This window comes from Musa acuminata, chromosome BXJ3-2 (genome assembly GCF_036884655.1).
Source record: "Musa acuminata AAA Group cultivar baxijiao chromosome BXJ3-2, Cavendish_Baxijiao_AAA, whole genome shotgun sequence".
Classification (NCBI taxonomy): Eukaryota; Viridiplantae; Streptophyta; class Magnoliopsida; order Zingiberales; family Musaceae; genus Musa; species Musa acuminata.
In genome coordinates this window covers 30,031,096-30,057,618 of record NC_088350.1, presented here as the reverse complement: position 1 = coordinate 30,057,618, position 26,523 = coordinate 30,031,096, and the positions used below count along the sequence as shown (strand labels likewise).

The 26,523-nt window shown below is 41.0% G+C and overlaps 5 protein-coding genes across 7 annotated transcripts; all 5 read right to left on the bottom strand.

Moving 5' to 3' along the window:
* Positions 1-376: 376 nt before the first annotated feature.
* On the bottom strand, positions 377-7,006 carry LOC135630974 (PWWP domain-containing protein 3-like). Of its 2 annotated transcripts, XM_065138316.1 has the most exons (3): positions 6,989-7,006; positions 6,653-6,761; positions 377-4,180 (listed from the first exon to the last, which is right to left on the bottom strand). In XM_065138316.1, the coding sequence occupies exon 3, from the start codon at positions 3,229-3,231 to the stop codon at positions 676-678; it is 2,556 nt and encodes an 851-aa protein (XP_064994388.1). In that variant the 5' UTR covers positions 3,232-4,180; positions 6,653-6,761; positions 6,989-7,006; the 3' UTR covers positions 377-675. The 2 variants fall into 2 exon arrangements, with proteins under 2 accessions (XP_064994388.1, XP_064994389.1); XM_065138317.1 differs by lacking the exons at positions 6,653-6,761; positions 6,989-7,006 and adding an exon at positions 5,323-5,519.
* Positions 7,007-7,321: 315 nt separating this feature from the next.
* Positions 7,322-10,967, bottom strand: LOC135630975 (ribonucleases P/MRP protein subunit POP1-like). Of its 2 annotated transcripts, none has more exons than XM_065138319.1 (6): positions 10,021-10,967; positions 9,214-9,310; positions 8,950-9,068; positions 8,654-8,866; positions 7,566-7,684; positions 7,322-7,488 (listed from the first exon to the last, which is right to left on the bottom strand). In XM_065138319.1, the coding sequence occupies exons 1-4, from the start codon at positions 10,266-10,268 to the stop codon at positions 8,818-8,820; spliced, it is 513 nt and encodes a 170-aa protein (XP_064994391.1). In that variant the 5' UTR covers positions 10,269-10,967; the 3' UTR covers positions 7,322-7,488; positions 7,566-7,684; positions 8,654-8,817. The 2 variants fall into 2 exon arrangements, with proteins under 2 accessions (XP_064994391.1, XP_064994390.1); XM_065138318.1 differs by having other exon boundaries at positions 7,322-7,467.
* A 1,783-nt stretch (positions 10,968-12,750) lies between these two features.
* On the bottom strand, positions 12,751-17,061 carry LOC135632148 (serine/threonine-protein kinase 54-like). Its single transcript, XM_065140612.1, has 6 exons — positions 16,321-17,061; positions 15,156-15,277; positions 14,710-14,906; positions 14,380-14,554; positions 13,233-13,367; positions 12,751-13,160 (listed from the first exon to the last, which is right to left on the bottom strand). The coding sequence occupies exons 1-6, from the start codon at positions 16,565-16,567 to the stop codon at positions 12,951-12,953; spliced, it is 1,086 nt and encodes a 361-aa protein (XP_064996684.1). The 5' UTR covers positions 16,568-17,061; the 3' UTR covers positions 12,751-12,950.
* Positions 17,062-18,646: 1,585 nt separating this feature from the next.
* Positions 18,647-20,062, bottom strand: LOC103975547 (transcription factor bHLH162-like). Its single transcript, XM_009390545.3, has 3 exons — positions 19,821-20,062; positions 19,118-19,435; positions 18,647-18,853 (listed from the first exon to the last, which is right to left on the bottom strand). Exons 1-3 carry the CDS (start codon positions 19,956-19,958, stop codon positions 18,785-18,787), a joined length of 525 nt encoding a protein of 174 aa, XP_009388820.2. The 5' UTR covers positions 19,959-20,062; the 3' UTR covers positions 18,647-18,784.
* Positions 20,063-22,434: 2,372 nt separating this feature from the next.
* Positions 22,435-25,865, bottom strand: LOC103975546 (protein NUCLEAR FUSION DEFECTIVE 6, mitochondrial). Its single transcript, XM_009390544.3, has 3 exons — positions 25,651-25,865; positions 25,161-25,279; positions 22,435-22,746 (listed from the first exon to the last, which is right to left on the bottom strand). The coding sequence occupies exons 1-3, from the start codon at positions 25,812-25,814 to the stop codon at positions 22,727-22,729; spliced, it is 303 nt and encodes a 100-aa protein (XP_009388819.2). The 5' UTR covers positions 25,815-25,865; the 3' UTR covers positions 22,435-22,726.
* Positions 25,866-26,523: the final 658 nt, after the last annotated feature.

The window sequence follows — 26,523 nt, the reverse complement described above, 5'->3', positions numbered from 1 at the left end:
CTTCACAATCATTTCATTCAAATGTCCCACAGAAATTGATCAAAAATCAAGCTTTCAGCTCCTCCATCTGCAACAAAATAACGCTATTAAACTTTGTTTTTCTTTCCTTCTACTAGTTTGATAATCCACATTCATATATCCAACCCCAGTCGGCTAGGTCGCTGCCTCCATCCTGTTCATTAGCCATAAAAGCAGACATGCTACAATAATAAAGAGAGAAATAGATGATCTCGAATATTTCATTGTATTTATATTCAGAAGGATGTATGATTGAGTTGACCATCTCTTGGTTCTCATCACAGGTATAACAACCAACTAGGTTTAACAAATTAACAACACAATAAACTAAGCAGGTCAAACAAACCCCAAACAACTATGTGCAAAGCGGATGAGGTTATCCATTATCTGGCAGAAAACAGTGAGAAGAAATAGTCTATAATGCACACAGATGATCTAAACTAAGCTATGCATAAGGTCAACATGTCAATGTTCAGCAAACGAGATCAAGCAAGTCGTACTGACGGTACTAATAACAATTACACTTACATTCAGCAACCTAAATAAAGCAAGTGGTACTGATCCCACTTATAGGTCATCATTCAACAACCTGATAAAGCAGGGCCGATCACTGATGCCTAAGCTAAAAGATGTTAGAACCATACTATCATTCTCAAACTAGGTACCAGCAGCAGCCCCGTCTAGCATTGTGTTCACCTTCTTCAGGAGGCCCTCCATGTCTCCAACTAAATTTTCCCTTGCAGCAGGCTTCATCCCATCAGATGGCCCTGTCTCTTTCACTGACGTAGTAGTAGTCAGAGTAGATATCATCCTCTCGAGACTCTCCCTTATGTAAGGAAGAGGAGGTATTGGATGAGGAGAGCATGCAATCGGAGGTAGATAGTGGAGATGGTAGTTTGCAAATGGTGGCCCAAAGACACCAGTTTTATCTGAGCTATTGAAGGCTTTTTCCGCATCAGTGCTTTTGGCAAACACAACACGAGCACTACTGGTCTCTTTTAGCAACTCCGTCTCTGATTCTATCACAACTCCATACTTGCGAAAAGTAGAAATTAGTTCGCTTTGGGAGGGCAAAGGAACTCCTGAGGCAAAAGTCAAGAGAAGAGCTCCAGGGTAACTGTAACAAGCTTCATCATCTTTCCTCGAGTGCTCAGATTTGACTTTCTCCAAAGTATTTGTGATGCCCCTGATCGAATCAACCAAGGGTACATCAGCATTTGCACGTTTGCTCTTCTTCCGCTTCCGTTTAGAGTTGCCATCTTGTGAACACTCTGAAAGATTATGGACAGGGTCCACGGCCTTTTGCCCATTAGTAACTCCCTTACCCTTCTTATTCATCTTGTTTCCAACTTCAGCTGGTTGCATACAATTAACAGGCGCAGGGCACAGAACTACACTTTCTCCAGTAGCTACAACTTTGCTCTTTATGTTTTTTCTTTCCACTGGAATGTTTATGACCTGAGGCTCCAAATCTGCTAGTGTTACATTGTTATCTTCATTCTTTCTCATCTTCCTCTTCCGCCCAACCTTGCATTGTTCAGAACAACTTCTTGAATCAGGAACTAGGCCTGTCTCTACTTGCAAATCAGCAGCATCTTTCTTATCCTTCCATCCCCCCTCAGATTTTCCCAGTTCAGAACTATTATTGACAATCAGCTTGTTTGGAGATTCTATACTCACCTGACAGCATTCATTATGGTGCTTCTGGTACGTTAGGAAGTCAGATCCACTTGTGTACATTGAGCTTCTGTATTTAATGAAGAAGCTCTTAATCATCTTTGCTGATCGGTTCCACTTTAAATGAAGTGGATTTCTTGCCGTGCAAAGTAATTCTGCAAGAATGTCATTGACAGAAGTGCTCTCAATTCCAAAACCAGGATTACTAGTATCCTCTTCCTTCTCAACGGACTCCGAGTCGCACCTCAATAAGGATGAGATATCAGAATTTAGAGCCCGAGAGGCTTCAGCAGCCTTCCTAGGTGACTTCACCTCACCACTCCTCGGTGAGTCAAGAGTGTTGGTATATGCACCCAAGCAAGTGTAAGGAGGTGACAAGTACTTGCTCTTCTTCCGCTCCCGTCTACCTGAGCCAGTATCTTCTTGGGCCTCAACACCACAATCATCTGCATCCATATCTTTCACCTTCTTGATCATCTGGTTCTTCACGCCCTTTACCTTCTCCTCCACCGTAAATTCATCACCATCGCTGAGCTCAACTGTATCCAACTCCATCCCAGCTATCAGTGCAGCCATGCTCCTTTTTTTCTGCCTCTTGTGCAAGTTATCCTCTGATGTTTTGAGACCTTTTCTGACCCTGCTCCCGGTGATCCAACATTCGCCATCTCCCTCCTCATTGCCATCGCCCAGGTCTCCTGGTGGCACGTCAAGATCAATCTTGTCCACCAGCTCCATTATCTCACGGCGAGGGTGGTACCCAGGCAAACCAGCAGTCCATCCTTTGGCGAAAGCGATCACCCAACTTCTCAAAGCTGCAACTTGTAACACATCGGCCATCGTAACGTCACAAGCCACGCCTTGGAGATGCTCGAGGAACTCCAAAGGCTGAAAGTTCGAGATCGGAAGCCTCCCGGCTGGGCATTCAGCAGTCTTCCCTCCGGCCTCCGGCGGAACACAGCCGCAAGTGAGCTCCAACTGGAGGCGGCGCCTGATCTCATCCAAGGCGCCCTCGACGGCTGCGACGAAGCTCTTAGAGCTGCTCTGCCTCGTCATGCGATGGAAGTCCTCGACGAAGGGCTTCAGCTGGGCTGGCTCGCACCAGGCGAAGGCACCGCTGCCGAAGCAGTAGACCAGCAGGAGGGAGACGTCGCTCAGGTGGGCCTTCTTGGCATCGATGGGCGCGCGGGAGGGATCGGAAACCAGCGCCGGCCACCAGGGATGGTTCTTGGTCTTCCCCCACACGAGATCGCCGACGGCGATAGGGATTCCTTCCAGTGACTCGCCGGTAACCGATCCTAGACCCAATCCCCCGTTGCCAAAATGCGCATCGACATCATCCTTAGCTTCGGTTCCGGAGGGGGTTACCGGAGCCAAGTTCGCCGCGACGGAGGCGCCGTCTGCAGCAGCGTCCGCAAGATACGTAGATTCGAGGAGTCGCCGCTCGGATGGAGCCAGTGGCGGTTGGGGGGAACCCGAGCTTTGGGGTTGGGTCGGCGACTCGCCGGACATGGGCTCGGTGGCCTCTAGGGTTTCCATCCCTGGGTAGGAGGACGAGGGAGCAAAGTGGGCGTCGGGCGCTGCTTGGGGATACAGGGCAAAAGAAAAAGACGAGAAAGCGGAAGACAAAATTACCTAAAACTTGAGGGGCTTTTCCGCAAAAAAAAAAGAAGAAAAGAGAGGATTATTGCCAGGGAATGATAACAAAATGACTTGTCGCGTCTCTCCCAAGTGACGGGTCGGAGGGGAAGGGATATAATTGATTATTTAATGGCCCGCCTCGCTTTCACCTGAACCCATTTCTAGTGATCATATATCAACCAGATGCGATTCGAACAACTGGACGCAGGACGTCCCCCGCCCCCCCCACCCTCGAGTTCGACCTAATGCCGTCGGACCCACGAGCGCAGAAGTGTGAAGAGTCTCTGCACGAGGGGTCGTGGGGGGGGGTGAACAATTACATTTCATATTGAACATTAGTAGAAAAGTGCAGAACAACAGCATCAGATTGATATGAAACCTCAACTTGATGATGCTCGATTAAAAGAACCGGTCCGAGTATTAGTCTAGAAAAATTCCCAGTTATGAATTCCAACTCAGATGCAAAGGGGAATGCATTTAGAATAAAATTACAAAGATGGAATGAAATATAGAACTTCCTCGAATATCAGAAGGTTCCATACCAAGGGATCTTTACTAAGATACACTAATAAGGATCATCTAGAAGAATCAATGACTAATAGTGTATCTTATCTTTGCTAAGATACACTAATAGCACGAGTTTGTCTTATCAATTCAAATACCGGTCCGTATCATCACAAGAAGTAGTAAATTTAAATAACGAACAAGGAAGAGAGCAAGAGAGAGAGAACGGAAGGGAGGTGGAAGAATACTTCTCGAAGGTATTCAAGCTGCTGAGAGTAGCGAAGAAGAGCCCATGTTGAGTCCTTTCCGGGCGGGGGCGGCATCAGCAACCGGCGGCCAAAACCTGAAAACAAGCAGACCCAATACAACTGAAGCGGAAATTGGTACGACAAATCTCTATAACAAAATGGTTATTCACAATTAAACAATCTAATCCAATAGACTATCCTGGAATCAAACATATCAGCAGTCATATCTGTATCTCCTATTGTACGGTGTCAAGGAGGGAACCATGATAGAGTAAATCACAGGATAAAGCAACCATGAAAGAAATAATTTTCATATTCTAGTAGCATAATATTATCAGTGAAATCTGTACGCAGTAAGAAAAGTATTTCTATTTTATAAGGAAAAGATGATGTTTTATAAGGAGGGCCTGTTAATGGATTATGCTTGGAAGTTCTGAAAGATCATGCAATTAATTGTTGATGTAAGCATTCATATTAGTTAACTGACACCGCAGCATGGAAAACAAAACCAACAGCAAATTAGCAAAAAACAGACTCAAAACTATTGCAAATAAGATAAGACGGGGTAAATTTGTTTCAGGAATAGGCGTGTGATGCATCTCAAACATAATTTCCATCAAACTGAGAATCTCATCAATTATTTTTACATCTTTACTGGCAAAAAGATCAACAACACATGATCTCCACAGATTAATAAAAAGTAAAGAGTAATCAGTCTCGTAAAAGATGCATGAGAACTGAAATACTTGCTGCAACAAATGTTGCTGCTCTGGAACTACATGTTTTATCCTGTGAAATTGTTGATTATCAAATTTTCATACAAGTAAACATATAGGACAAGATAACTGAAGAATGAAAGCAAAGGACTGTTTAAGTTGTTGCATAAGAATTGCAGAACTTTTATAATCACATGCATTTCAAATGTGTAGGTTCACATATTTGGATGCAGGGCATCTGATTTCCAATTTCTACATTGGGTCCAGAGAAGAAGATATAGATTGGCTGGAAGTGTCATCAAGATCAGCATGATAACATTCAACAAATAACAGAAAATTCTACAGGATAGAGAACCTTTTATGGTAGGCAATATGGGAGCATTCATTAAATCATGAACAATACCATGAATTTCCAAGTCTGAAATTGTCACTAGTGATACTGGTGATTTTGCACCAAAAATAATAACTTCCCAACTAATTAGCATTAGAACGAAAAGAGGGAGCTTTTTGGATATATGAACCTGGATGTCCATCGTGATAGGTCTGTCAAATTTGGTTCACAACGATTGCCCCATCTTCAAAAACACCCTTCTTATATGCATGAAGCATAAGTCTCACAAAGCAAAGTTTGCTGTCAAGCATGCAACACATTGGCACTAATTTTGACCCAATCAAGTGTACTGTTTTCCGCTATTTGTACGTCAGGTAATGAAAGCAAGTTTCTGCAACCAATCTTTTTCAAATACCAGTCCAAGACTTTGGATGTTCTTGCCAAGGTTTGCCGTACCGGACTGTACCGCCCGGTACGGGCGGTATGTATCGGTCCGACAGGCTAGCGGTACGCGGACCGCCCTGTACCGAGCACTGTAGCAGTGTACTGTAGCACTCGGTACACCTGGGTGTACCGAGCGGTATACCGTACCGTACCGGTACCGATCCCGGGTCGAAACGCCGGTACGGTACGGTACGGCGAACCTTGGTTCTTGCTATAAAATCTGGAAATACTACAGCGGCTTGACGCTCAGGTGATGAAGCTTTATCTTTGGAGTCCACATTTAAAATGGAATTTTCAGGAATTATTCCAGAAGAAGTCTGAGCATCCATCGTCATAAAACCTCTTAAGATGTTCGGTCCTTTAATAACTGTAGATACTATGCTATTCCATGGGGAAGGTATTGGAACTCTTGAAGGTCTCACTGCAAGAGGATGGAGCACAGATGCAGTATCCAATGTAGCAGCTTCATCAGCCATGAAAGATGAGTATGCTGTGCAATCAGGAAAATCAAATAGAGAAGATGGTAAGCCACTCTGCAACTAGAGAGATCTTATCATACTCGGTCACAAAGTTAAAACTGAGGAAAAATAGATATTAAAAAAATGATAATAGTAAGCATAAATATATCCGAATGAATGTAGAAAAAACTAGGTGGTGGCCAAGATTTTGTTGATAAAACAGAGTGAGCAAAACTTTGATAAAGAACTTCTCTAGCTGAAATGGAAGGAAAAAGAGATTGAGAATTGTTATGAGAAAAAAAAAAGATCAAATTGACAATTAAAACAGCAAATGCTGCTCAATATACTAACGTTTGCTTCAGGCTGATAGAAACATTAAAAAAGGGCAAGCCTGGTGCACAAGGTTCCCTTCAGTGCAGAGTTTCAAAAGGTAAATGCACGCAACCCTACCCCTGCAAGCAAAGTGGCTATTTCCATGACTCTAACCTTGAGTGAACATCTGCATCAAACTCAAGTAATAACTTGAATCCATTTTATTTGTTGCAAGTATGAAAAGCCAGCTTATTCTTATTATCAATATTACCAAGAATCCTAAGCAAATGCATATCATTCACTTACATTTGATGCAACCCACCGCCTCTCTCTCAAGTCAATTGCATGACACCCATACGAAACCAACAAAGTCCAAAATGTCTTAACCCAACTGAGTGGTAGGTTAATAGACCACCTGCCAGAGATCTGAAATTTAGGAATGAATTGGCCACTAAAAGTTAATACCACAAGCAAAACAACCTTCAGAACAAGGCAAAGGACAAGGGTTATTTTGAAAAAAGCACATATAGATACAACATTGTGTAAGAGAAAATAAAATAGCATGCATCTGTCACGGACATCATCTAGAGAAGGATGATATGATTACCATAGCAGGAAAATGATAGTAAGGTAGAATCTCACCCCATACAGAAGCTACCATAGTCAGCATGCTTAAGAAGCAAAATAAAGCAGGTTCAGCTTGGACCATCTTTTACTTCAGTTGAGCACCTGCATGACTGGAAGGCTCAAGGTAGAAGTCCTTTAAGCGCCTATCATGCTTCTCTTTGCAAATAATGCTTTCTGGAACAGGAGGATTTAAGTTATTGCTGCAATCCCACAAACTTATACTATCAGAGAGGAAAATGCCATTGGTTTCAGGTCTTGACCACAATGAATCTTCTCCCTGAAAATAACCCTCAAGGATGGTAGAAAGCTCGTTATCTGTAACTTCAGTTCTGCTAGATGGCATATCTCATGGATCATGAACTGTTAAAGATAAAATTGCATAGGAGGGAAGTTTCTCCGCATGGCAAAGGAGAATAGATTTCTGAACTTGTGAGTTGCTGCAAGGTGTAAGACTTGATTGATATAATAGAGAATTATCTGCACTACTACATGACCTGCAAAGAATGTACGACGTACTGTACTCATTGCAAAGATTAAATTGATAAATAATTGATAGATTCAAAACTCTATGTCAGTGGCAACAAAAACTTACTGGGATATAGGATGTAGAATCTTCTTTATTATTTTTATTGCCTTGGACCCCATAACTTCTAATCTTGCAATTTTCCCCTCAAGTGTAAAGCATCTGACATATACGCCACACTCATGCATCTGAAAAATTGAAAATACAGTTTTCATGAATGCCATTAGAAATTCAAGTTGGTTCACATATCCACTTAAAATTTTAGCCACCGAAGATTATGTATTGTTAGCATTCCAAGAATACATCCAATTTGGTATCTTTTAATATAACACAAAGTTTTTAAGTGACCAAGAAATAAAAAAGTTCTGACCAGTCCAAATAGAGATAATTCCATTCTTTTTTTAAAACAAAAATTGGAAGAAATCTTTATTACATCTAACAACATATATGATGCTCACACGTGGACTCAAACTTGAGACCTGTCACTTATGCAACATTGCACTAAGTACCAACCCGGATGTCCCAACAAAGACAGATAATTCCATTCTTAAATGGCTAAAACAATAGAGTATTTCTATTTACTACAACCTGTCATTTTCTGTGCTCTTATCATCATGCAACTGTTAACATGTACTCAACAAATATGCCTAAGAGCATTACTCTGTTTGGAACGACAAAGTTATTCCAAGGACAACAAATGCATCCGCCGAATAAGAAAAAAAAAGGAGAAAGACAAAACAGCATTTCATTTGAACATTGGTAGCACAATTGCTAAGTGAACCAAACAAAGAGGACATATGGATGACATTACATCATAGGATATGGATGCATCTATAAACAGGTTTATCTAATTAAAAGAACAGGATAGAGACAACATATAGTTTATTGTACTAGGGCACCGGACAACAAATGCATCTGCCGAATAAGAAAAAAAAAGGAGAAAGACAAAACAGCATTTCATTTGAACATTGGTAGCACAATTGCTAAGTGAACCAAACAAAGAGGACATATGGATGACATTACATCATAGGATATGGATGCATCTATAAACAGGTTTATCTAATTAAAAGAACAGGATAGAGACAACATATAGTTTATTGTACTAGGGCACCAGAAAAGGAGGAGAGAGAGAGAGAAGAGAAGTTGCTTAACGGTACCTGTTTTTGACATGCATAATCTATTACACCAAATCCTTCATTGAAGGAAGCAGCATGTATTCATATCCACAATTTTCTAATTGGCAAACTACACTCATCTTTATGAGTGCTGCCAGAGCTGTTGGAAACTCCATCTTTCTCAGCATTAACATGATCACTATCTCTTAGGAAGGGTTGCCACATGTAAATAACTGAAGTTTCAATATGATAAAGCTGCAGAATGCCACTGTTATAATTCTTTCAAGTATGGACCCCTTGGAACTGAATCAATCATGCTCACAAAAATTACAACCTACCATAGCTTTTCCATAGTAAACTCCATGAGCAACCTGGTTAGATAGTTTTTCTGGAGCAGTTGAAGGTGTACATAAGGCGATGGGAACAAAACCATTCTCCACACAGCCAATATGGAGTCCTGAACACATAGAAGGGGTAAAATCTTTTTAAAGGAGTTAATTGTAGAAGCAATGTTCAGTAAAAGAAAAAATCATGTGAAGTAAATGGAAATGAGATGGATGGATTTAACAGCCGAAATTCATAAAAAGAAAGAAAATGCCTGCCTCTGGACCCTCTATTTGGATGGGAAGACAATAACTAGCATCATCCAAGTGTGCACCATATTTGAACCACTTCAATACAGCCCTTGAACCTTGTCCTCTGCATAAAACCATAATATAAACGTATATTTTAAGAAACTCCATTAAACTTAAAAAAAATCAGTATCAGATGAAATTCATGAGCATGTCCTATTAATAATAGTGAGACTGATAAGTAACGATAGAATATTCAAGTAACAAACATGGTTCTATATGGAACATGAATACAGAGAAACCATGTCTATCACTATGCAGTTGGCTCAACAAGGAAACTCTAAGCAGAACTTTGATTCACACCATAACATTATTCTAAAATAAAAAATGATTCGATCATCTTTCCTCAAATAAACTGCAGAATGTACGGGTGCTAGTTTCCAACATGAAAAGAAGCTGGCCTTCTGCTTCTGTTACATAGTTTAATTCTACACAAGTCTCATGATTGTACAACTAGAAAAGATTTACACCACTTTTTCCACCATGCTTTATCCTTGTTAAACGTATCCTCATCTAGTTTGGCAGCCTCCTGCATAAACCTAAGGAATATATATTGTTTCTTTCTAAGAACTTCATGTCACTCCAAACTATAGGTTTTTCAAATGTAACCTCACTCATATTGTTTCTTTCTGGTACTTTAGTATGATTTTCTCTGAAAAATTAGGATCTCAACGACAATAGAAGTGCAGCAGAACAGAAAATTTGCCAAAATTTTGTCTTCCCCACCCAAAATGTTTGAAATCAAAGGGGATACAGTATATTAGACAGGATGTTTACCTGCCATGAAGCCCCAGAGGAAGGTAAAATCCCCAGTGCTTCACCATCGTGAACCGCATAGCATGCCACAGATGAGTCCTCAACCTCTTCGTACCATCTCCCGCGGTACAAAAGCCGGTAAGACGGATTGCTTCGGAACTCCATCCTCCGACGAGTCCTGCGGGACACCTTCTTGGTCGTCTGAACCTCTTCATCCTCGGGCAGGATTCCACCCTCGACCCCCAGCTTCCTTCTCTTGGGGCGGCCATGATTCTTGGTGGAGGCTCTGTGGCCGGTGGTTCGCCTCCGCTTGTCGCGGCGAATCCGGAAGTCGTGGTTCAGTCGGGTGGAGACGATGGAGTGGAGCGAATCGAGCTCGGCAGCTCGGGATTCCGCGAACGCTGCACGTTTAGGGTTCGAGGAGGAGGAGCAACGGCGGAGATGGGAGAGGGATCCTCTTCAAAATGATTGGAAGGAGATGCTCCCGATCCCAGGGAGAGACGACGACCCGGCGCCGGAGGTCGAGGCGGTGGCCGCTGCGCTTGGCGGGAGGGAGGCCGCGCCGGCAGAGGCGTCGTATCTCGCGCATCTTACCGATCAGGAGCTGCAGGAGAAGATCCGAAGCGTGCCGAATCATCTCTCGTAGGATATTCGGAGCTGGCTTGTGCGCCAAGTTGAGGACCAGCCTCCGCCAGATGCAGACAGAGCTCGATCGGAGGAAGTTGTCCCAATGTTCCGACGTACGCTTAATGGTTCCGTTGATGGATGTGTGCACAGACAGAGGATGAAGGAATCGAGAGATTTTGCGGCTAATGACTAGGAAGAGAGAGGACGGATATCGAAATCTGGACTAACGTAGACGATAGTCGGATTGGGAGAATACGAGGAACAGTGCGTCGTCTGGGTCTTAAGTTCGGCAGAGCGTCAACGACAATGCGACAAGATAGGGTTCAAGGATCGGACGTTCTTGAAAAGATAGGGTTTCGTATAGCAGTTCCTTAAAAGAAGGTATCTTTCTATTATTTGAGTTTACTGTGGCTTAACAGATATGGCCAGATCACAGAATAGCAATTCTTGTCTTCTGCTTTGCTCTGCATTGCTTTTAATACTTTGTTATGAAATCTAACTTTTGTTTAATTTCTTGATGATACAAAGTCAAGTAGCATTCACGTTCATGTTTGTATATGTTGACCAGTGGCTTGTTTTAGGTACCTGAAAAGGCCCTCATCTGTGGCTGAAAGACCAAGAGGAGACTATCATTTTTTCAGTACCTATCTTCTACAAGAAATTTGAGGAAGCTGTTTCACTCAAAGGATCATTCTTTATAGAACATGTTGAGATGATGATTTTTGTAGTCTGGTATTGCTAAATTAACTGGCTGTTTTAAAAGAGAAGACTTTATAATTTCAGTATATATATATATATATATATATATATATATATATATATATATATATATATATATATATTTATGGCAGCCCCTGATAACATAGTAAATTATTTATAGTAATTTTCAGTCAATTTATGAACTTGTTATATTGTCATGTGTTTTAAGTAGTTTTATAGATAGGTTTGATTGTCTATAATGATGTTAAGTAGAAGCTCCAGTGCTCATGACCATGAGAGCTAGCAGATATTTTAGGAGTCTATCCACGGAAGAAGATTGACATGAAGCTTTGATTGATTCACAACCTATTTGATTGACAGACATGATGCGTTGGAATCAGCTTAGTAGAGGCAGAATCTGGAGGAACAATAGTGATGAACACCCACAAGGCTGTAACCAGCATCGTGGTTCATTGATCTTTCCCTCACCACATCAAGATTATTTAAGCGACGCAGGAAAGCAGCAGGCCTTGGAAGAACAAACAGCAAGCATATGGCTCTTGGTTTGCTCTGTAATAATCCCAAGGAGGGGTAAGGAATGCATGGGAGTGAAATGAAGCTTCCAAACATCTACTGTGGCTGTAGCAGAGCCATTTTCTATGTGCTCGACGTTTTGCTTGATGCATGCATGATAGGGGGACAGAGACGCTGCTGTATTTATTATATGCAGGTTGGTTAAGCAAGCTTCTCCAGCTTAAATATATCTTGTGTATATGGTCGTGAAAACGAAATGGTCGAGGTTGACGAGAGAGCCTCGTCTGTGCTCGTGTATTCGTCATGTCGTTCGGACAAGGTTCTTGGAGCTGTCAAGTTGGCTTGATGCTGGAATGCACGTGCCTCTGCCATGTCTTGTGGGCATTCAAGGGTTGGCCGGACCTACCCACCACCGCCCGCATGCTGGCAATGTCTCCACTTTGTTATCTGCCTTCTTCACCGTTAAGAGGCTTCGCGTTAGAGTACCATCTCTGGCCATGTCTCCACTTTGTTCTCTGCCGACTTCACCGTTCGAGGCCATCTGTGGCAGGAGGCCGCCACAAATATGGCGAGCTCCTCCTGTCTGCCGAAGGCCAACAACATCCATGCACAGACAGCGATAACATTTCAGATCACCTTCGGAGCCTCTGAAAGAAGTTATTATGTCGTTCTCATCGATGAGCACCATCAAACTAGCAAGCTGCTCGGCGACACAGAATACTTGAATGGTAAATGCTACACGTACACCTTTGTCTGCCTGACAGTCCTTACATGAGTAATTATCAGCTGCCACTTCTCTCTGCAATGCATATCAAGATGCAGCCTTGTGCTTCTTCATGTCCACACAAGATAGGCCATAGAAGAATCTTAATGCGCAGGGGGGGCATAACAGAGTACAAGTGAGAAGCCAGGTTATACACATGAAGATGAATGTCTTTACATCGTCACATAAATAGCAACAAACATGAAGAACATACTCTAGATGCATCGCTATAATATCTCAGCTCCGCATCTGACATTTGCGATTGATTGTGCACATTGCTCTGTCTCTTCCAAGTTTAAACATTCCCAGACCAATGGCTTGTTGCTGATCAAGGGCCTCGATACCTGCCGAAACACCCACAACATTCTTGTTGCTGATCCGGAGGTATCATACCTCCGCCCTTTGATGTATCAATGGCTTCCAACATGGCTACCACTTCATCCATCTCCGGTCGTCTGTCAGGGTTTGCATCCCAGCAGGTTTTCATCACATTTGCCAGAGAGCTCGGGCAACAGCGTGGTATCTCTGGTCGCAAGTTCTGCGAATTTAAGGATGATCAGTTGTGGTCCTACCAGCACCATAGCTGTTGGGCTTGGGGAGAAATGCATACCTGCCGCACGACTGCAGATGTGATCTCGGAAAAGCTAAGGTCGGGATACGGCATATCACAACAGTATATCTCCCACAGGCAGATACCAAAGCTATAAACATCACATTTTCGATTATAAGGGTTTCCGTTAAGGACCTGCAAATGTGTCAGTACCATGTTACTGCTTCATGGTTAAACAAGACAATGGAGTAATTAAGACAAACCCTCATGTCACTGAAATGTAATCTTTAACAAAGAACAGATTATGCTGTACTTGAACTGAGCCACATTCATTTCACCTCCCTTTTCTATCATTCTTCTATCCCAATGAAAGCTTCATTTCGATTCTCCCAATGAAAGCTTCATTTCGATTCTTCTCCATTTTGTCCATCATTTTGTTAGTGTGTATGTCTAGATGAATCTTTTTTTATCAACAAACCTAATAGTTTCCAAACAAAATTCAGGAGAAGCTTTCTTTTAGTATGATTTCTGTCAGATTGACTTTTTCTTCTTTTCTAGCAAGCAATCATACAAAGTGCAGACAACATATGTCCAGCATTCTATCTGTATCAGGGTTCTCAATTTCAATGTGTATCACTCAATACGGGCGATATGTATTGGTCCAAGAGGATGTCGATACGCGGACCGCCCTCTACCGGGCGGTACCAATATTTTGGACTGGTACCGAGGCATACCGACCGATACCGCCTCGGATTTTGACCGTTACCGAGGCATACCGATCGATACGCCCTGGCATGATAGGTGAAGATATTTTTAAGGTTTTACGATGTATCATCGGTACGGACCAGTATTCAAAACCCTGATCTGTATATCCAGCCATAAACTAACTTTCACATTGATATATGTGCCTAATTATTTCCTTGTTACAAGCATCTAAGTTAAGACAACCCAATATGTTATCTTAATGCCATGAACTCAAAAAGTAAAAAAACCATAGCATATCATTGCATGTTTATCATAAGCAAATCTTTCTTTCAAGACAGCATTTCAACATAGGAGCAATGTATTGATACAACACACAATCTAGATGAGTTGATCTTTACTGATTATGACAGCTCCACAAACAGTTCATGCTGCTGAAAAAAGTACTGGAAAGAAAATAGAGAAAAAAATGATGGTGTTTAACATCACAAAAGGGATCTTATACCTCTGGTGCCATGTAACCGAGGGTTCCTGTCTCACCCGTCATGTCATTAGGATTTTGAGCCTCAATACGAGCAACGCCGAAGTCAGCAATTTTTACTGTTCCTGTCCTATCTAGAAGCATATTTTCTGTTTTCACATCTCTGTGCACAATCTTTTTGGAATGAAGATAGCTTAACCTACAGATAGAGATGCAAATTGCACAAACAGATTTATTTTGCAAAGAGCTCTTTTATCAGGGATCAGAAGCATGAAAGTATTTATACATTCAAGCAGAAAAAATATGTGGTGAACTAAGAGCTTCTGAATCAAAGAACTTAAGACCGACTCTCACCCGCTTGCAAGATCCAAAGCCATCTGGACGACTGTTTTGAAAGCTATTTTTCTTCTGTGGTGTTTTATAAGAAATGATTTCAGTGCACCGCCAGGGAGATACTCAACAACAACACAGCAAATATTGCTTGGCATGCTAAGATGACCATTTTCTGTTTGTATGTTAAGGTCTGTTGCACCAATGGCAGCACCAATAAACTGCAAATAAAAGAAGTTTAAAATGACAAAATGCTACACAAACAAGAAGAATTAGTAGATAACCATATTCAAAAAGATGAATGCAGAGAAGATTTCCAACCAGATGACACCTTGTAAACCCAATCTTTCTGAAGGCAACATAGAAGAACTAAAAACATCAAGCAAATGGACAGGAAAAGTGCACAACTTGGATTAAAGTTTTGAATTCGTTACAGATATAATATTGTACCTTTACATAACTATCTTTACCTTAGTCACATTGGGATGATCAAGCTGATGCCAAACCGAGACTTCCTGAGAGAAGGCAGTCCGTAGTGCCGCAACTTCAGCTTCCGTTCTGTTTCCCTCTTCACCCCAGTCCAGCAACTTCACTGAAAGCAATAAAAAACTCATGGTCAACATGCACACCGAATGCATAATCGTCTTCAAATCCATGGTCAACATGCAAAACTCAGAAAAAAAAAATCTTGCATCAAAACAAATGAGCAAGAGGGATGTGGTTTCCGGTGCTCACTCAGGTAAACCCCAGAGAATGATTCTGAAGCAAAATACAACTTTTCTTAGTCTGTTTTACATATTTAAGTGCCTGCTAATGCTGAAACAGATGAACTACCATGCATCAAAACCACACAATGCCAAACTCAATCACCCCGGAGTACAAAGCATATCAACCATTTCTCGTCATCATTTGTCAGTGCTACAGCTTTCCGTTCTGCTTTAGATATCACAAGACCAACGCCCACGTCAAACCAGTAATAGTTGTTTAGTTCGGTTCACATGAAGTACAAGAGAGAAAACAACTGATGCAACAAGTGTCACGGAAAACACTCCACCCAACATGTGAAGTCACAGGCAGGCTTGTGGCTACATCAATGAACATTAACCTTTATAAGCCCAACCGGAGCGTACCAAACCCCAAAAGGTGAAGCATATCACCCAGCAAACACAATAGCAGAGACGTAAACAGAAAGATCATGGTATCACCAATGGAAATTTGCATTTGAATCTTCTCCAAACTGATGAAGAGACAAGTAGGCATACTTTTCCCCTATCACTACGTAAAAGGAACAAGCAGAGTCGGTGCAGCGTCGAAAATAAGAACAGATTCAGCAGGATACGAAGAGAAAGAACACAAATCTAAACGGATTACACAAAAAAATAATAATAATAATCTAGAGAAAAAGAAAGAAGGAATTTTTCGAAGAAATTGAATTCAGTAGATTCGACGCAGACAAAGAGGGGATGTCTCGAAGAGTTCGAAGGAAATCACGAAACGAGAAAAATCGATGGAGCTAAAAGCCCTAATCGATCGCCAAAAAGATCAATTTTCGGCAGTAAAACGCAAGCATTATTGGACAGAGAAGAGCAAATATGCATCGGAATTCCTCCTCTCTCTCCCTCTCTCTCTTTTTACCGGCGACGTCCTGGCCGTCGTAGACCCCACGGTGGACGGTGCCGAAGGTGCCCCTGGCGATTACCCCCTTGATGAGCAGCTTCGATGGGTCGATCTCCCACTCCTCCCTCCGCCTCTCCCTCCTCTCCTCCTCCTTCCTCTTCTCCATCGTCCATGCCCGGCTGAGGTGCCGCTCCAATTGCTCGTCCAAGCTCTTCAGATCGATCTGGTCCGCCCTCACGAACCCATCTCCGCCCCCTTCCTTCATCTCTCTCTCCCCTCACTCACTCCTTTGCCGCCTCTAAGGCTACCACGCAAAGCCAAAAAGATGGGATCTTTATAAGCTTCTCTTCTCTTCTACTCTCGCCTCTTCCTCTACCGCATCTTTTCCTTCCCTCACGCCATAGGCTACTTCCTCTTCTTTCTATAAAGACTTTCTTCTTTCCACTTCTCCCCTCTTGTCGCTGCTATTCTACTCTGTGTTTGTCTCTCACTCTCTCTCTCTCTCTCTCTCTCTCTCCCTCTTCTCTCTCTCTCTCTCACACACACACATACATTCTCTCTCTATGTTTCCATGTGAGCACATGGGTTGCCTGCCGCCCTCTTCTCTCTCTCTCTCTCTCTCTCTCTCTCTATCTCTCTCCAATCAAAGCCTGTTTTATATATTTCCCACCTTTCTACCTATCATCAAGAGTCCATGATCACAAGACACATCTAAATCCCTCCTCCTCTTCTGCTTCTTCTTCTTCTGCCGTATTTTCAGATTTCCTTCCAGGCTCTCCTTTGACTGCAGACTTACATCCACCTTCCGCCCTCGTTTTATCTGAGACATTGACCGTCCAGCCTTATCTTAGCATGCTTGTGGCAGTCATCTGAAAGAGACTGCAGATGTGATGCTGGTGGCCTTTGTCATTGTGTTTGCACTCGAGACTAATAAAATGATAAGCTAAAACAAAACTATATCTAAGATGGAACAGCAGCGCTGACTGTACTGTTCTTCATGAATCAAGCAAGCCTTTATTCTTTTTCTCTTTTGCGAGCCAAACTAATTTTAGTGAGGTCTCATGATATGCCATCATCCCCACAAGAAATGGAAGATTCGTACATGCCTGCTATAATGACGGCCCTGGCGAAGATTATAAGCAATCTAAAGATATCTACCATGTATGATTCCACATTCAGGCACCTTGATCGACCATTAATGATGCAAAGATTTCTACAAAGATTGGGGGAAGATTTAAGTCGAGAAAGATATCAAATCAGAAGGGGACACTTGTAGAGGATAATTCCGAGACCACATTCCTCTGGCTGTAACTTTTGACATCTTCATTCCGCAATATTGGGCCATTCCGAGCGCGAGAACAAAGAGGGCAAGTGTCGATCCTTCTTTTCCCCTTAATAAGCGGCACACTTTGTGTCATTCCAAAGGAGACCGAATAAATATATACAAGTTCTTTTAATTCCATAAAAATGCAGCAGCAAAGATTGATCCTAACACACTTACCTCTGTAGGAAACCGTTAATAGTCGATCAACGTCAGCGTGAATCACATTTGTATTTTTAGACTGTTATGTTTGGGAACATATTTATTTATTTATTTTAATTAAATTCTTCTATTTTGTGAACAGATTAATATATCACTATATATTTATTAAAATTTTAAATGCCTAATTTCAAATATTGTGCCATTTTTAGTTAGCGACATTAATTTTCCTCCGATCCATCGAACGTGAGTATATTGTGAAAATATATTACTGATTTGCAATTATGTTTATAATATTATGATAGATAAGCTATTTATGCACGAAACTATTAGAGTCCGTTGACGAGTTCTTCTCGAAGCAGTTCGGGCTGGGAAATATATGGGGGCTCATCGTCCATCTTGTCAACTGGGCCTCCGAGACTTAACCAGGCCGGGGCCAGGATCGCTGCCGCCAGCCGCCCACCGCGAACACGTGAGGAAGCGCCGTCGATTTGATGTCCCGATTCCCCGGGTAGCGACGAAGAAGATGCAGGGGAATCCGCTCACCGTCGGTGATGGTAAAACGACGCAACACGGAGCATTTGATGACTAAAAGTTTTCCATTTAAGGGTTTCATTCTGCCGCCAGTTGCAATGCGGTAACCTGACAAGGGTTGTCGGATCGCCGACACGGTCGAAGAAAATGTTTGGTGAGTACGAGGAAGATTCCCATACGAGCGCTAAGAACGTGTTTAAGAGAACTAAAATGCCACTGAAACAAGAGAAGCTTCCATTAGTCAATAGTCTGCAGACTACAGAGGGTACAACAATCATGCAAGCTCCAAGCATCAATCTCAACTCAAAAAAAGGAAAGAGGAAAGCACTACGTCTGTTCGTGGTGTTGGGATCATCTTCTTCTTCCTCCTCCGACGAAAATGATCCATATCAATAGCAGTCTTAAAAAAAGTGCATGGTACACGTCCATATGTCCTCAGGAATCTGGAAAACCATGTCTCCTAGATGATTACTTAACCAGCTCCTTCAGTCTCTCGGATACCCTCGAAGCCTCCAAGCCAATTCTGGTGCTGACAGCCTGCAAACACAGGTAACAACAGCTCATCACACATGTAGGTTAAATGCTGTAGGCTAACAGGAAGACCGACACATCCTGATCGATTGGAGCCGTAGCTGCAAACACAAAAAACACATGGTTTTTTGGGAAGGATTTCGTTAACCTAGGTAAGGTAAGGTGTCCTAATCCTATAAACAAGATCCCTTGCCTGGAAATAAATCATCATCTGCCTTAGCTCGAGCTACCCAAACTAGTAAAGAGCAAAGAGAGACGGATCGTGATTACCTGCGAATGTATTGTGTGGTAGATCTTGTCACCGACGACTGAGAAGCTAGCATGGATGACTTCGGCACCTTCTTCCTCGAGAACATTGATCACCTCATGGAACATGAAGCTCTTGTTCACACCACTTATCAGAAGTATCTCCAGGTTCAGATCCTGGTATTTTACTTCAATGATTGGCAATAGATAGCCCGTTCCCATCTCATTTCTGGCCGCGCTGGTCTGCACGAGCCTTCTCTGCTTCAACTTTTCGATCCTTGCACGAAGATATTTGATGTAAGATGTGGCTTGATCCAAGTTGTCTTGCTTTGTCATTGCATCCTGTAACATAATAGGTTTTAAGATTAGAAGTTGCAGGATGTGATACACTCGATAGCAATTCTTGTATCACAGATGATGGAAGAAAAGTAGACAAGTCTTGGGCTTTATCTCAGGATATACGATTACTGCAATTATTTTGTCCATCAATTATTAGTTAAAGAATACTTTGTGATCGGAAGGAATGTCAACGTGGATGATGTCGATGACGCATTCTGAGATCAATCAAATCATGTAAGAGAAAGAAGAAAGAGAGAGAAACCCATTCATCAAGCAGTAGGGCACTGATGGAGATAAACATCCGAGAAAGCATCGTTTAAATCGGAAACTGCAACACCAATCGCTTTCAGGAGTGAAATAGAAGCGAAGGAAGAAGCAAGATGCTTACCTTTGCCGTGGTTCTGTGTTCCGCGGGAATGATGGAGGAAAGCTTCAAGTACAGGGTCTTCATGTGCAGTCTCCTATATTTTTCCGCCATCTTCCTCTCCACCTTAAGATCTGCTCGACCACCGTGACAGTTCCTCATGGTCTCTCTTCCTGTTGGCAATTAATTATCCCTGCAACTCTCTGCACGCACCTTGTCTGCCACCAGCCAACACCAACAGCAGCAGCCAAATGAAGGTCTTAACCTCCGTTGGCCTGATGATGATGATTCATAGCGCCTGGTGAATACATAGTGGGCGGAGGAGTCGTGTTTCGCGTGGGCCCAACCAACAGCTCTTTGCCAGGTAAGGAGGAGGAGGAGGAGGAGAAATGAAATCTGTGGTCCGCTAGCGGGATTGGGAAGATGACAACACGAGAGAATAATGTGCATCTTGAATCCATGCAGCTGACGTCTTCTTCGATAGAGATCGAACTCAAATCTTAACGAAGATGGGCAACGATGGAACATCTAATAAATTCATTCGATGAAGTAGACTGCCAACAACTTGATTGGGGCTCTTAAGACTCACAGCTGTGCCCATGGCCGGAGCCCGGTGGAGTTCTCCTCCATGTGTATGTGCTTCACGGAGGAAGAGTCATCTTTTCCCACGTTTCTCTCTCGACAGTAGACTCGGTTCGGTACAGCTTCCGAACTCGGAAACTGGGAAGCTCAGTGAACGCGGCAGTCAACCCATAATACGGGGAGATGCAACGAATAAAGACTGGAATCTGTCTCTCGTACTGTAAACAGCAGGAAAGGATTCAAATAATGTGCATGGAGAATTCAGTCAAGTTTGGTGTGTGTGCATGTATTTGAATCCTTTTACTCGATTCGAGCGTTCAACCCTCGTCATGCCTCACGGATTATTTTCGCAAGAAGACTGAAAAGCTTTTAGTCGAACGTCATCTAATATATAATTTTTATATGATTTTTGTATGATATTTCAGATTAAAAGAAGGAGACAGGGACTATCCCCATCATATGAATAAGAATCAGACAAATGATTACAAGTTATCTTCTTTTTATTAGTTATGTGGAGAAAAGATTAAAAATAGAATAGATTGTTAGAGGTGATTAAGGATTACCTCATCGTAAAATATTATTCCTTTTTATTAAATATAAAAACTTATTTTTAATGTAGTAAAAAAAGAGGAGATCATTTTAAACCACTTGCGATCATGAATTACTAACTTGAACATCGAAAGATTCGAAAGGTATCTTTGATAACTGTATACCTTAGCAGGAAGATGAAACATCAGCATTAGCATCATTATTATCAGCCTTCGGAACAATCAAATCATCCACGATTGTACGATTCTTCAGCACAATTATTGGAGTCTCTAAAACGTGTTAATCATCATGTCCCCGTCTCAGTACCAACTGTGGACTGCTGATAATTGTAGATGACAACATGTGAAGCCCCATCAGCCACCAATTATCAATTATGCCCATTGCCTTCTCGCGTCGACATCTTGTCAACGGTATGGCCCTTCCGCTCGGAACCTCACATTCGAGTCGAGGAATAGTAAGCTTAATTCGCCGACATTCTAGTGGTGGAAGAATCAAGGGCGATTCACTGCGTGCATACTTCGAAATCTAGATTACATCTTTTGGGAGTGACAAGGCCGGTGTTTTGGTCGGTCAAGCGATTCCCAATCGGACTTAATGCAGAGAAAAAAATCAATTGCAATTGACTACTTTGTGGGTATTGGACCAAATACAGACAAAGTAATGATCCATTTTGTTGACTTAATATGCATGGTTTGACTTGATTTGTTCATCTTTCTAGAAATTCTGATTCATTTTGGTCGCACTTGGAAGTATTGAAAACTATAAATCAGAGTAATATGATTGATCCAATCGACAAATAAATAAAAATTTGTTTTACATCTAATCAAACTATCATTCATCTCAAATGAATTTGGATGATCCTCTGGAAATGTCAAAACTTCAATCTCGTCAATATTCAATCGATGCTGATGACCACAACCTCACATGAACTAAGAATATATTGTCCAGTTGAGAGGTGATATAATTGGTTGCAACATCTTGTAAGCACTCAGATCAGTCTGACTGTAGTTGGATGTTGCTTTCTACCTGCATGTTTTGCTGAAGGAATCCGAAGAAATGGGTCCATCGTAAGTTTGTGGTCGCACACTATTTATCTCAACAGCAGAATTGCACAATATTAGACAAGAAGTGTGAATCAGCATGAGGTTTACTACATTTTTCTCTTCAATTATTAACTCAACATCTATCCTAGGGTTTTGGATAATTGATGCAATGCACTTTAATCATCCTTCTCCAAGCACAAAACACCTTACATGGTTGAGGTGCATGATACTAACATGGTTTCGACATATCCCAAGTAGGAAAAAAAAAGATCTGAAACCAAAACTCCGACAAGCTTGACTCTTATAACCAATCAAACAACTAGATTGACTCTTATAACTTAGAAACATCATATTGTTTGGTCAGATGACAGCACCTTAAATAGCAATGCTGTGTTAACATTTGCGCATCCGAATAATAAAAACACTCGTCTAAAAAAAGTGATTGAAACGTGAAGCAGATAACAAAAAGGAAAACAGCTGCAGATGGATATTCCTGAGAATATGATAAGAAGTTTCAACCACTATAAGAATGACTATGCCAGGAGGTTGCGACGCACTTTCATAATACAAGACCGGAAAGGGACTGTTGAGATATTTCTGCTGTGCAAGAATTGAAATCCAACATAACATTTATTTTAGAAGAGAGAAGATCCAAGATCATCGTTTAGAGCAATGGTGCCTTCTAGTAAGCACATTGATCAATAAACAAACCCAGCAATCCTCGGCACGGCATTTGTTTCATGTTTATCTCTGACGTCATAGAGGTGTTGCAAATCCTACATAAAGTTATCATGTTACATATGCAAAGCAAATAAAATATCAGCCAACATTTCACTAACACAACCAGATGATTTACATGTTCAAGCAATGATAACAAAGGTTCATAACATAAGGTGATGCATTGTTCAAGAGGGAAAAAAAAAACTCAGCAAGGTAGATATATTTGGAATGTAACATGAGTAAATATGATCTAAACCAGCAGAAGTCACTCATTGTCTTGTTTGTTAAGCAACAAAATAAATGACTGTTCATAAGAACAATGCTGGTTAGGAACATTAGAAAATTGTTTCCTAAAGCAACAGAGTCAAATTCGTGATGAAGTTATTGGAAAATAGAAGAAGCACATGCCAAATAAGTACAATGATAACACTAACACTAATTTATAACCTTAAGCAAACCATGGCCTATAGAAATGACCAATGAATGATGTTGTAGAAGAGATACAGAAAGGCACTGCCAACGAGCGCAGACAGAAACCAAGTGTTGCTTATCACCATGAAACATAGTTCCACACATGCCATGCATGATAGTGAAGGCTACACCATGCAAATCATATAACAGGTGGATACATATCAACTTTCTCACTTAATAAGGTCCATAGTATTCTTGGTCTGATCTGATCTGGCTGTTCGTCACAGAGATGGGCCTCGAAACCTCCAAAAGACTGACTAACACCAGTCAGTACCAAACAAAATTAATATCTGATTATTTCAAAAATAACTCAATCCACCATGATCCAGTTTGCTTGACCTGGCATTTTCATATTGAAATTTTATGCTATACAATTCACCTCGAACTTGTTCCTGATTCTGTAAATACTGTTATATAAGATCCCTAGCACATGACTCAGAAATTGAATAAATTGATGAGGCATGGCACAACATTTCACCGAGTCAAAGGTTGACAAGCATGGATGAAGCTAAAAGTACACTGCTGGATAGATTCCCATAACAAATCAGGGATGAACGACAAAGAATTAATGAAAAGATAAGGCAAAACAAGGGAGAGAAGAGACGACAGTTCAAAAAGATATGGGCTGGCACACTCAACTTTTATCACATTACATATATCAGAAATTCCAAAATATCAATCAAGCTACAGAAAATCCTTATTTGACCTTATATTATATGGACAAATATGAGCAACAAACAATACAAGAACCCCTCTATCAAGTATGATTATTGGTGCCAGTCAGATACTAATCCTTCTTTATTCTTTTTTTCTTTTTTCTAATACCCCTGAACCAAATGCACCAACAGCATGCAAAATAAAAACAAGAGTTTAACACTTTTCTTTCATTTGAGTTCCGACAAAAATGCCACAATCTATCAAAGGATCAGCAGGACTTAAATAAATATAACATGGTACTTCAACAAACAAGTTTAAGCACTCTGTAATGGAAGCATGTGATGGCCACAAAGCATATCTGTTTTGTTTGGTTTTCGAAATGTCATAGAGGAAAACTAAATTAAGTTTTTTATTTTTCAAAATTCAGGCAAAACACTTCAACGAATAAGGGGGTTAAAAGAACATATATGCGCATACCAAGCTCTCAAACCCAATGAATAAGGGGGTTATCGGCATACCATACCAACAAATAAGGAGGTTAAAAGGATTTATTATTCTAGTAATCTTTAGAACTCTGTTTTGGGTTTGAGAGTTTTTCTTTGGTATGCCCATAACCTTCTTTAACCAAAGAACAAACTCTCAAACCCAAAATCAGAGTTCTAAAGATTACTAGAATAATAAAAACAATATTACACTGGACCTATTTCTTACAAACAGAAAAAACCACAGACTCCAATGTAACTGATCAAACAGTAGCTAGGAAAGTTAAAAGTTTGTGGTTGAAAATATATCCCAACCTACCTTTTCTCCTAAAATTTTTGTCTATAATTAGTTGATTTTTCTGTTGAAAGTTAAATAATGTGATAGTAGACCTGCAAGCAGAAAATAAAAACAAACAAACAGAAGTCCTGAGGGACCTATACAATTACAAGAAAACTAAAACAAACAAGTATGTTGTGTTAAAATATTCTATAACCACAAAGGGGAAAACACAGATAACATCTTTGAGTTCAGTTCCAATTCATAACTAAACTAGGATCTGAAAGTATGTGTGGGACTTCAGAAGTTCGGAAGAATATAAAGAAAGATCTAAACTTGCTAGATTTGAAGTATCTGTCCTAACATTTCGGACAAAGCTAAAACAAGTAAACTAACCAGAACTAACCTAAGCAAACATAAAGCAAAATAAACACTTTTTCTACAACAAGTGATACCCTCATAGTCTCTCAATCGAATTCATGGAATCATATCAATTATGTTTTAAAGTAAAACAGGCAAATTATCATATAATATTTGCTAATTATGATGAGCTACAGAAAAGAAGAGAGCATAAATGGATTACCTTCTGAAAGCCAAGTCCAGCCTCCAGGCCTTGCGGAGAGCATAGAAGTGAGCAATGCCGTAGCAGTAACGCTGTGAAAAGGTATCAAAGACTGTGCACAACCCAACTCAACCGCGGACCTGCGGAACCTAATTCGTCAGTAATGCATACAATTCACATTACAATAACAAAGCTACCACTTTTGCCACACACAATCCAACAATAAAACAAGAAGCCACAAAAAATATTCAAATAAAAAGAAAGATGATGCAAAACGAGAGAAAAAAAAAAAGAAAAACAAAACTTTGAAGTTCTTAACTCTGAAAAAAATTGAATGCGTCGATGATCCAAAAATAATTTTACTAGTGAGCGCTTCCACATGAAAAGAATAGATTAGTAAGTACAAAAGATGTAAACTTTTCCAGATCAGATCACCCAAGTTCTCAGTTAAAACTAATAAATGAATGGGATAAGATCGAAGACGATGGAGAAAGATGCGGACTAGCAGTACCTCGAGATTCCAGAAGGAAGCTTGCGGCGCGAGAGCCGAGAGAAGGCCCGAGTTCGAGCAGAAGAAGATGGGAAAGCTCTCGAAGTTGCGGCACCGGAGATCAGAGAAGAAGGGATCCCTCGGCCTGCGAGGGCTCTTCGAGCGCCGCCAATCGCCGTAGCCATTGCTACTTCTGGCCCTCTTCTAACCCTCCGCTATTTTGCCGTTGCGCGGTAGCCGTCACTGTTCCACTAATGCCATATTGACAAGGTGGGACAACCATGCTAACGCCGTATGGTTGACGTGGCTCATGGCGTATCACAATCTTGTAGAAACAAGGATTCTTCAATCCATTTCACCATGCTAATGGGACATGGCTTAGTCAGCTACTCGAAATGATTGGAAAGTTCGTCAAACAGACAACTAATCTCGACCGTTCAATTCAAACTTTCCGTCCGATACGTTTATGGTTAATTGGTTTCTCCATAGTGCAGATTGACTATGATAATAATGACACTAATTATCATGAATTGATTAATTACCAGAGATAAGATGGTTACGGTGCTGTAATTAGTGAAGTTTGAAACTCGATATTTTCACATAAATCTCTCTTTTATTTTTAAGTTGTTCTATGTATCAACCAGCTAATGATTTGATTGAGTACCTTTTATTTTCTTTAACTTTCCAATGGTCCAATAAAATTTATAGCCTTCTTTGTTTAGTATCATTTTACAGCATTTGAAAACAACGAATGTTATTTAAGAATATACGTTTTATGAAAAAAGGTATGGCACCTTTAGACACATCATAGCATCCTTTTAAAAGCACTACAGTATTTAAGCTATAGAATTTGCACAATACAATGAAGATTAAATCGATTAATTATATTTAAAA

What these genes read in the sequence shown, in the direction of transcription:
- LOC135630974 (XM_065138316.1), bottom strand. Translation starts at nt 3,231, where the DNA reads ATGGAAACCCTAGAGGCCACCGAGCCCATGTCCGGCGAGTCGCCGACC.
- LOC135630975 (XM_065138319.1), bottom strand. Translation starts at nt 10,268, where the DNA reads ATGGCCGCCCCAAGAGAAGGAAGCTGGGGGTCGAGGGTGGAATCCTGC. An exon ending in CCTCTGGGGCTTCATGGCAG is followed by an intron (nt 9,311 to 10,020) that starts GTAAACATCCTG and finishes GGTTTTATGCAG; the next exon opens with AGGACAAGGTTCAAGGGCTG. An exon ending in TCCAAATAGAGGGTCCAGAG is followed by an intron (nt 9,069 to 9,213) that starts GCAGGCATTTTC and finishes CTATGTGTTCAG; the next exon opens with GACTCCATATTGGCTGTGTG.
- LOC135632148 (XM_065140612.1), bottom strand. Translation starts at nt 16,567, where the DNA reads ATGAAGGAAGGGGGCGGAGATGGGTTCGTGAGGGCGGACCAGATCGAT. An exon ending in GCTTTGGATCTTGCAAGCGG is followed by an intron (nt 14,555 to 14,709) that starts GTGAGAGTCGGT and finishes CTCTATCTGTAG; the next exon opens with GTTAAGCTATCTTCATTCCA. An exon ending in CATCTGCAGTCGTGCGGCAG is followed by an intron (nt 13,161 to 13,232) that starts GTATGCATTTCT and finishes TTAAATTCGCAG; the next exon opens with AACTTGCGACCAGAGATACC.
- LOC103975547 (XM_009390545.3), bottom strand. Translation starts at nt 19,958, where the DNA reads ATGAGGAACTGTCACGGTGGTCGAGCAGATCTTAAGGTGGAGAGGAAG. An exon ending in AACACAGAACCACGGCAAAG is followed by an intron (nt 19,436 to 19,820) that starts GTAAGCATCTTG and finishes ATTATGTTACAG; the next exon opens with GATGCAATGACAAAGCAAGA. An exon ending in ACCACACAATACATTCGCAG is followed by an intron (nt 18,854 to 19,117) that starts GTAATCACGATC and finishes CTGTGTTTGCAG; the next exon opens with GCTGTCAGCACCAGAATTGG.
- LOC103975546 (XM_009390544.3), bottom strand. Translation starts at nt 25,814, where the DNA reads ATGGCTACGGCGATTGGCGGCGCTCGAAGAGCCCTCGCAGGCCGAGGG. An exon ending in CTTCCTTCTGGAATCTCGAG is followed by an intron (nt 25,280 to 25,650) that starts GTACTGCTAGTC and finishes TAGGTTCCGCAG; the next exon opens with GTCCGCGGTTGAGTTGGGTT. An exon ending in CTGGACTTGGCTTTCAGAAG is followed by an intron (nt 22,747 to 25,160) that starts GTAATCCATTTA and finishes AACTTTATGTAG; the next exon opens with GATTTGCAACACCTCTATGA.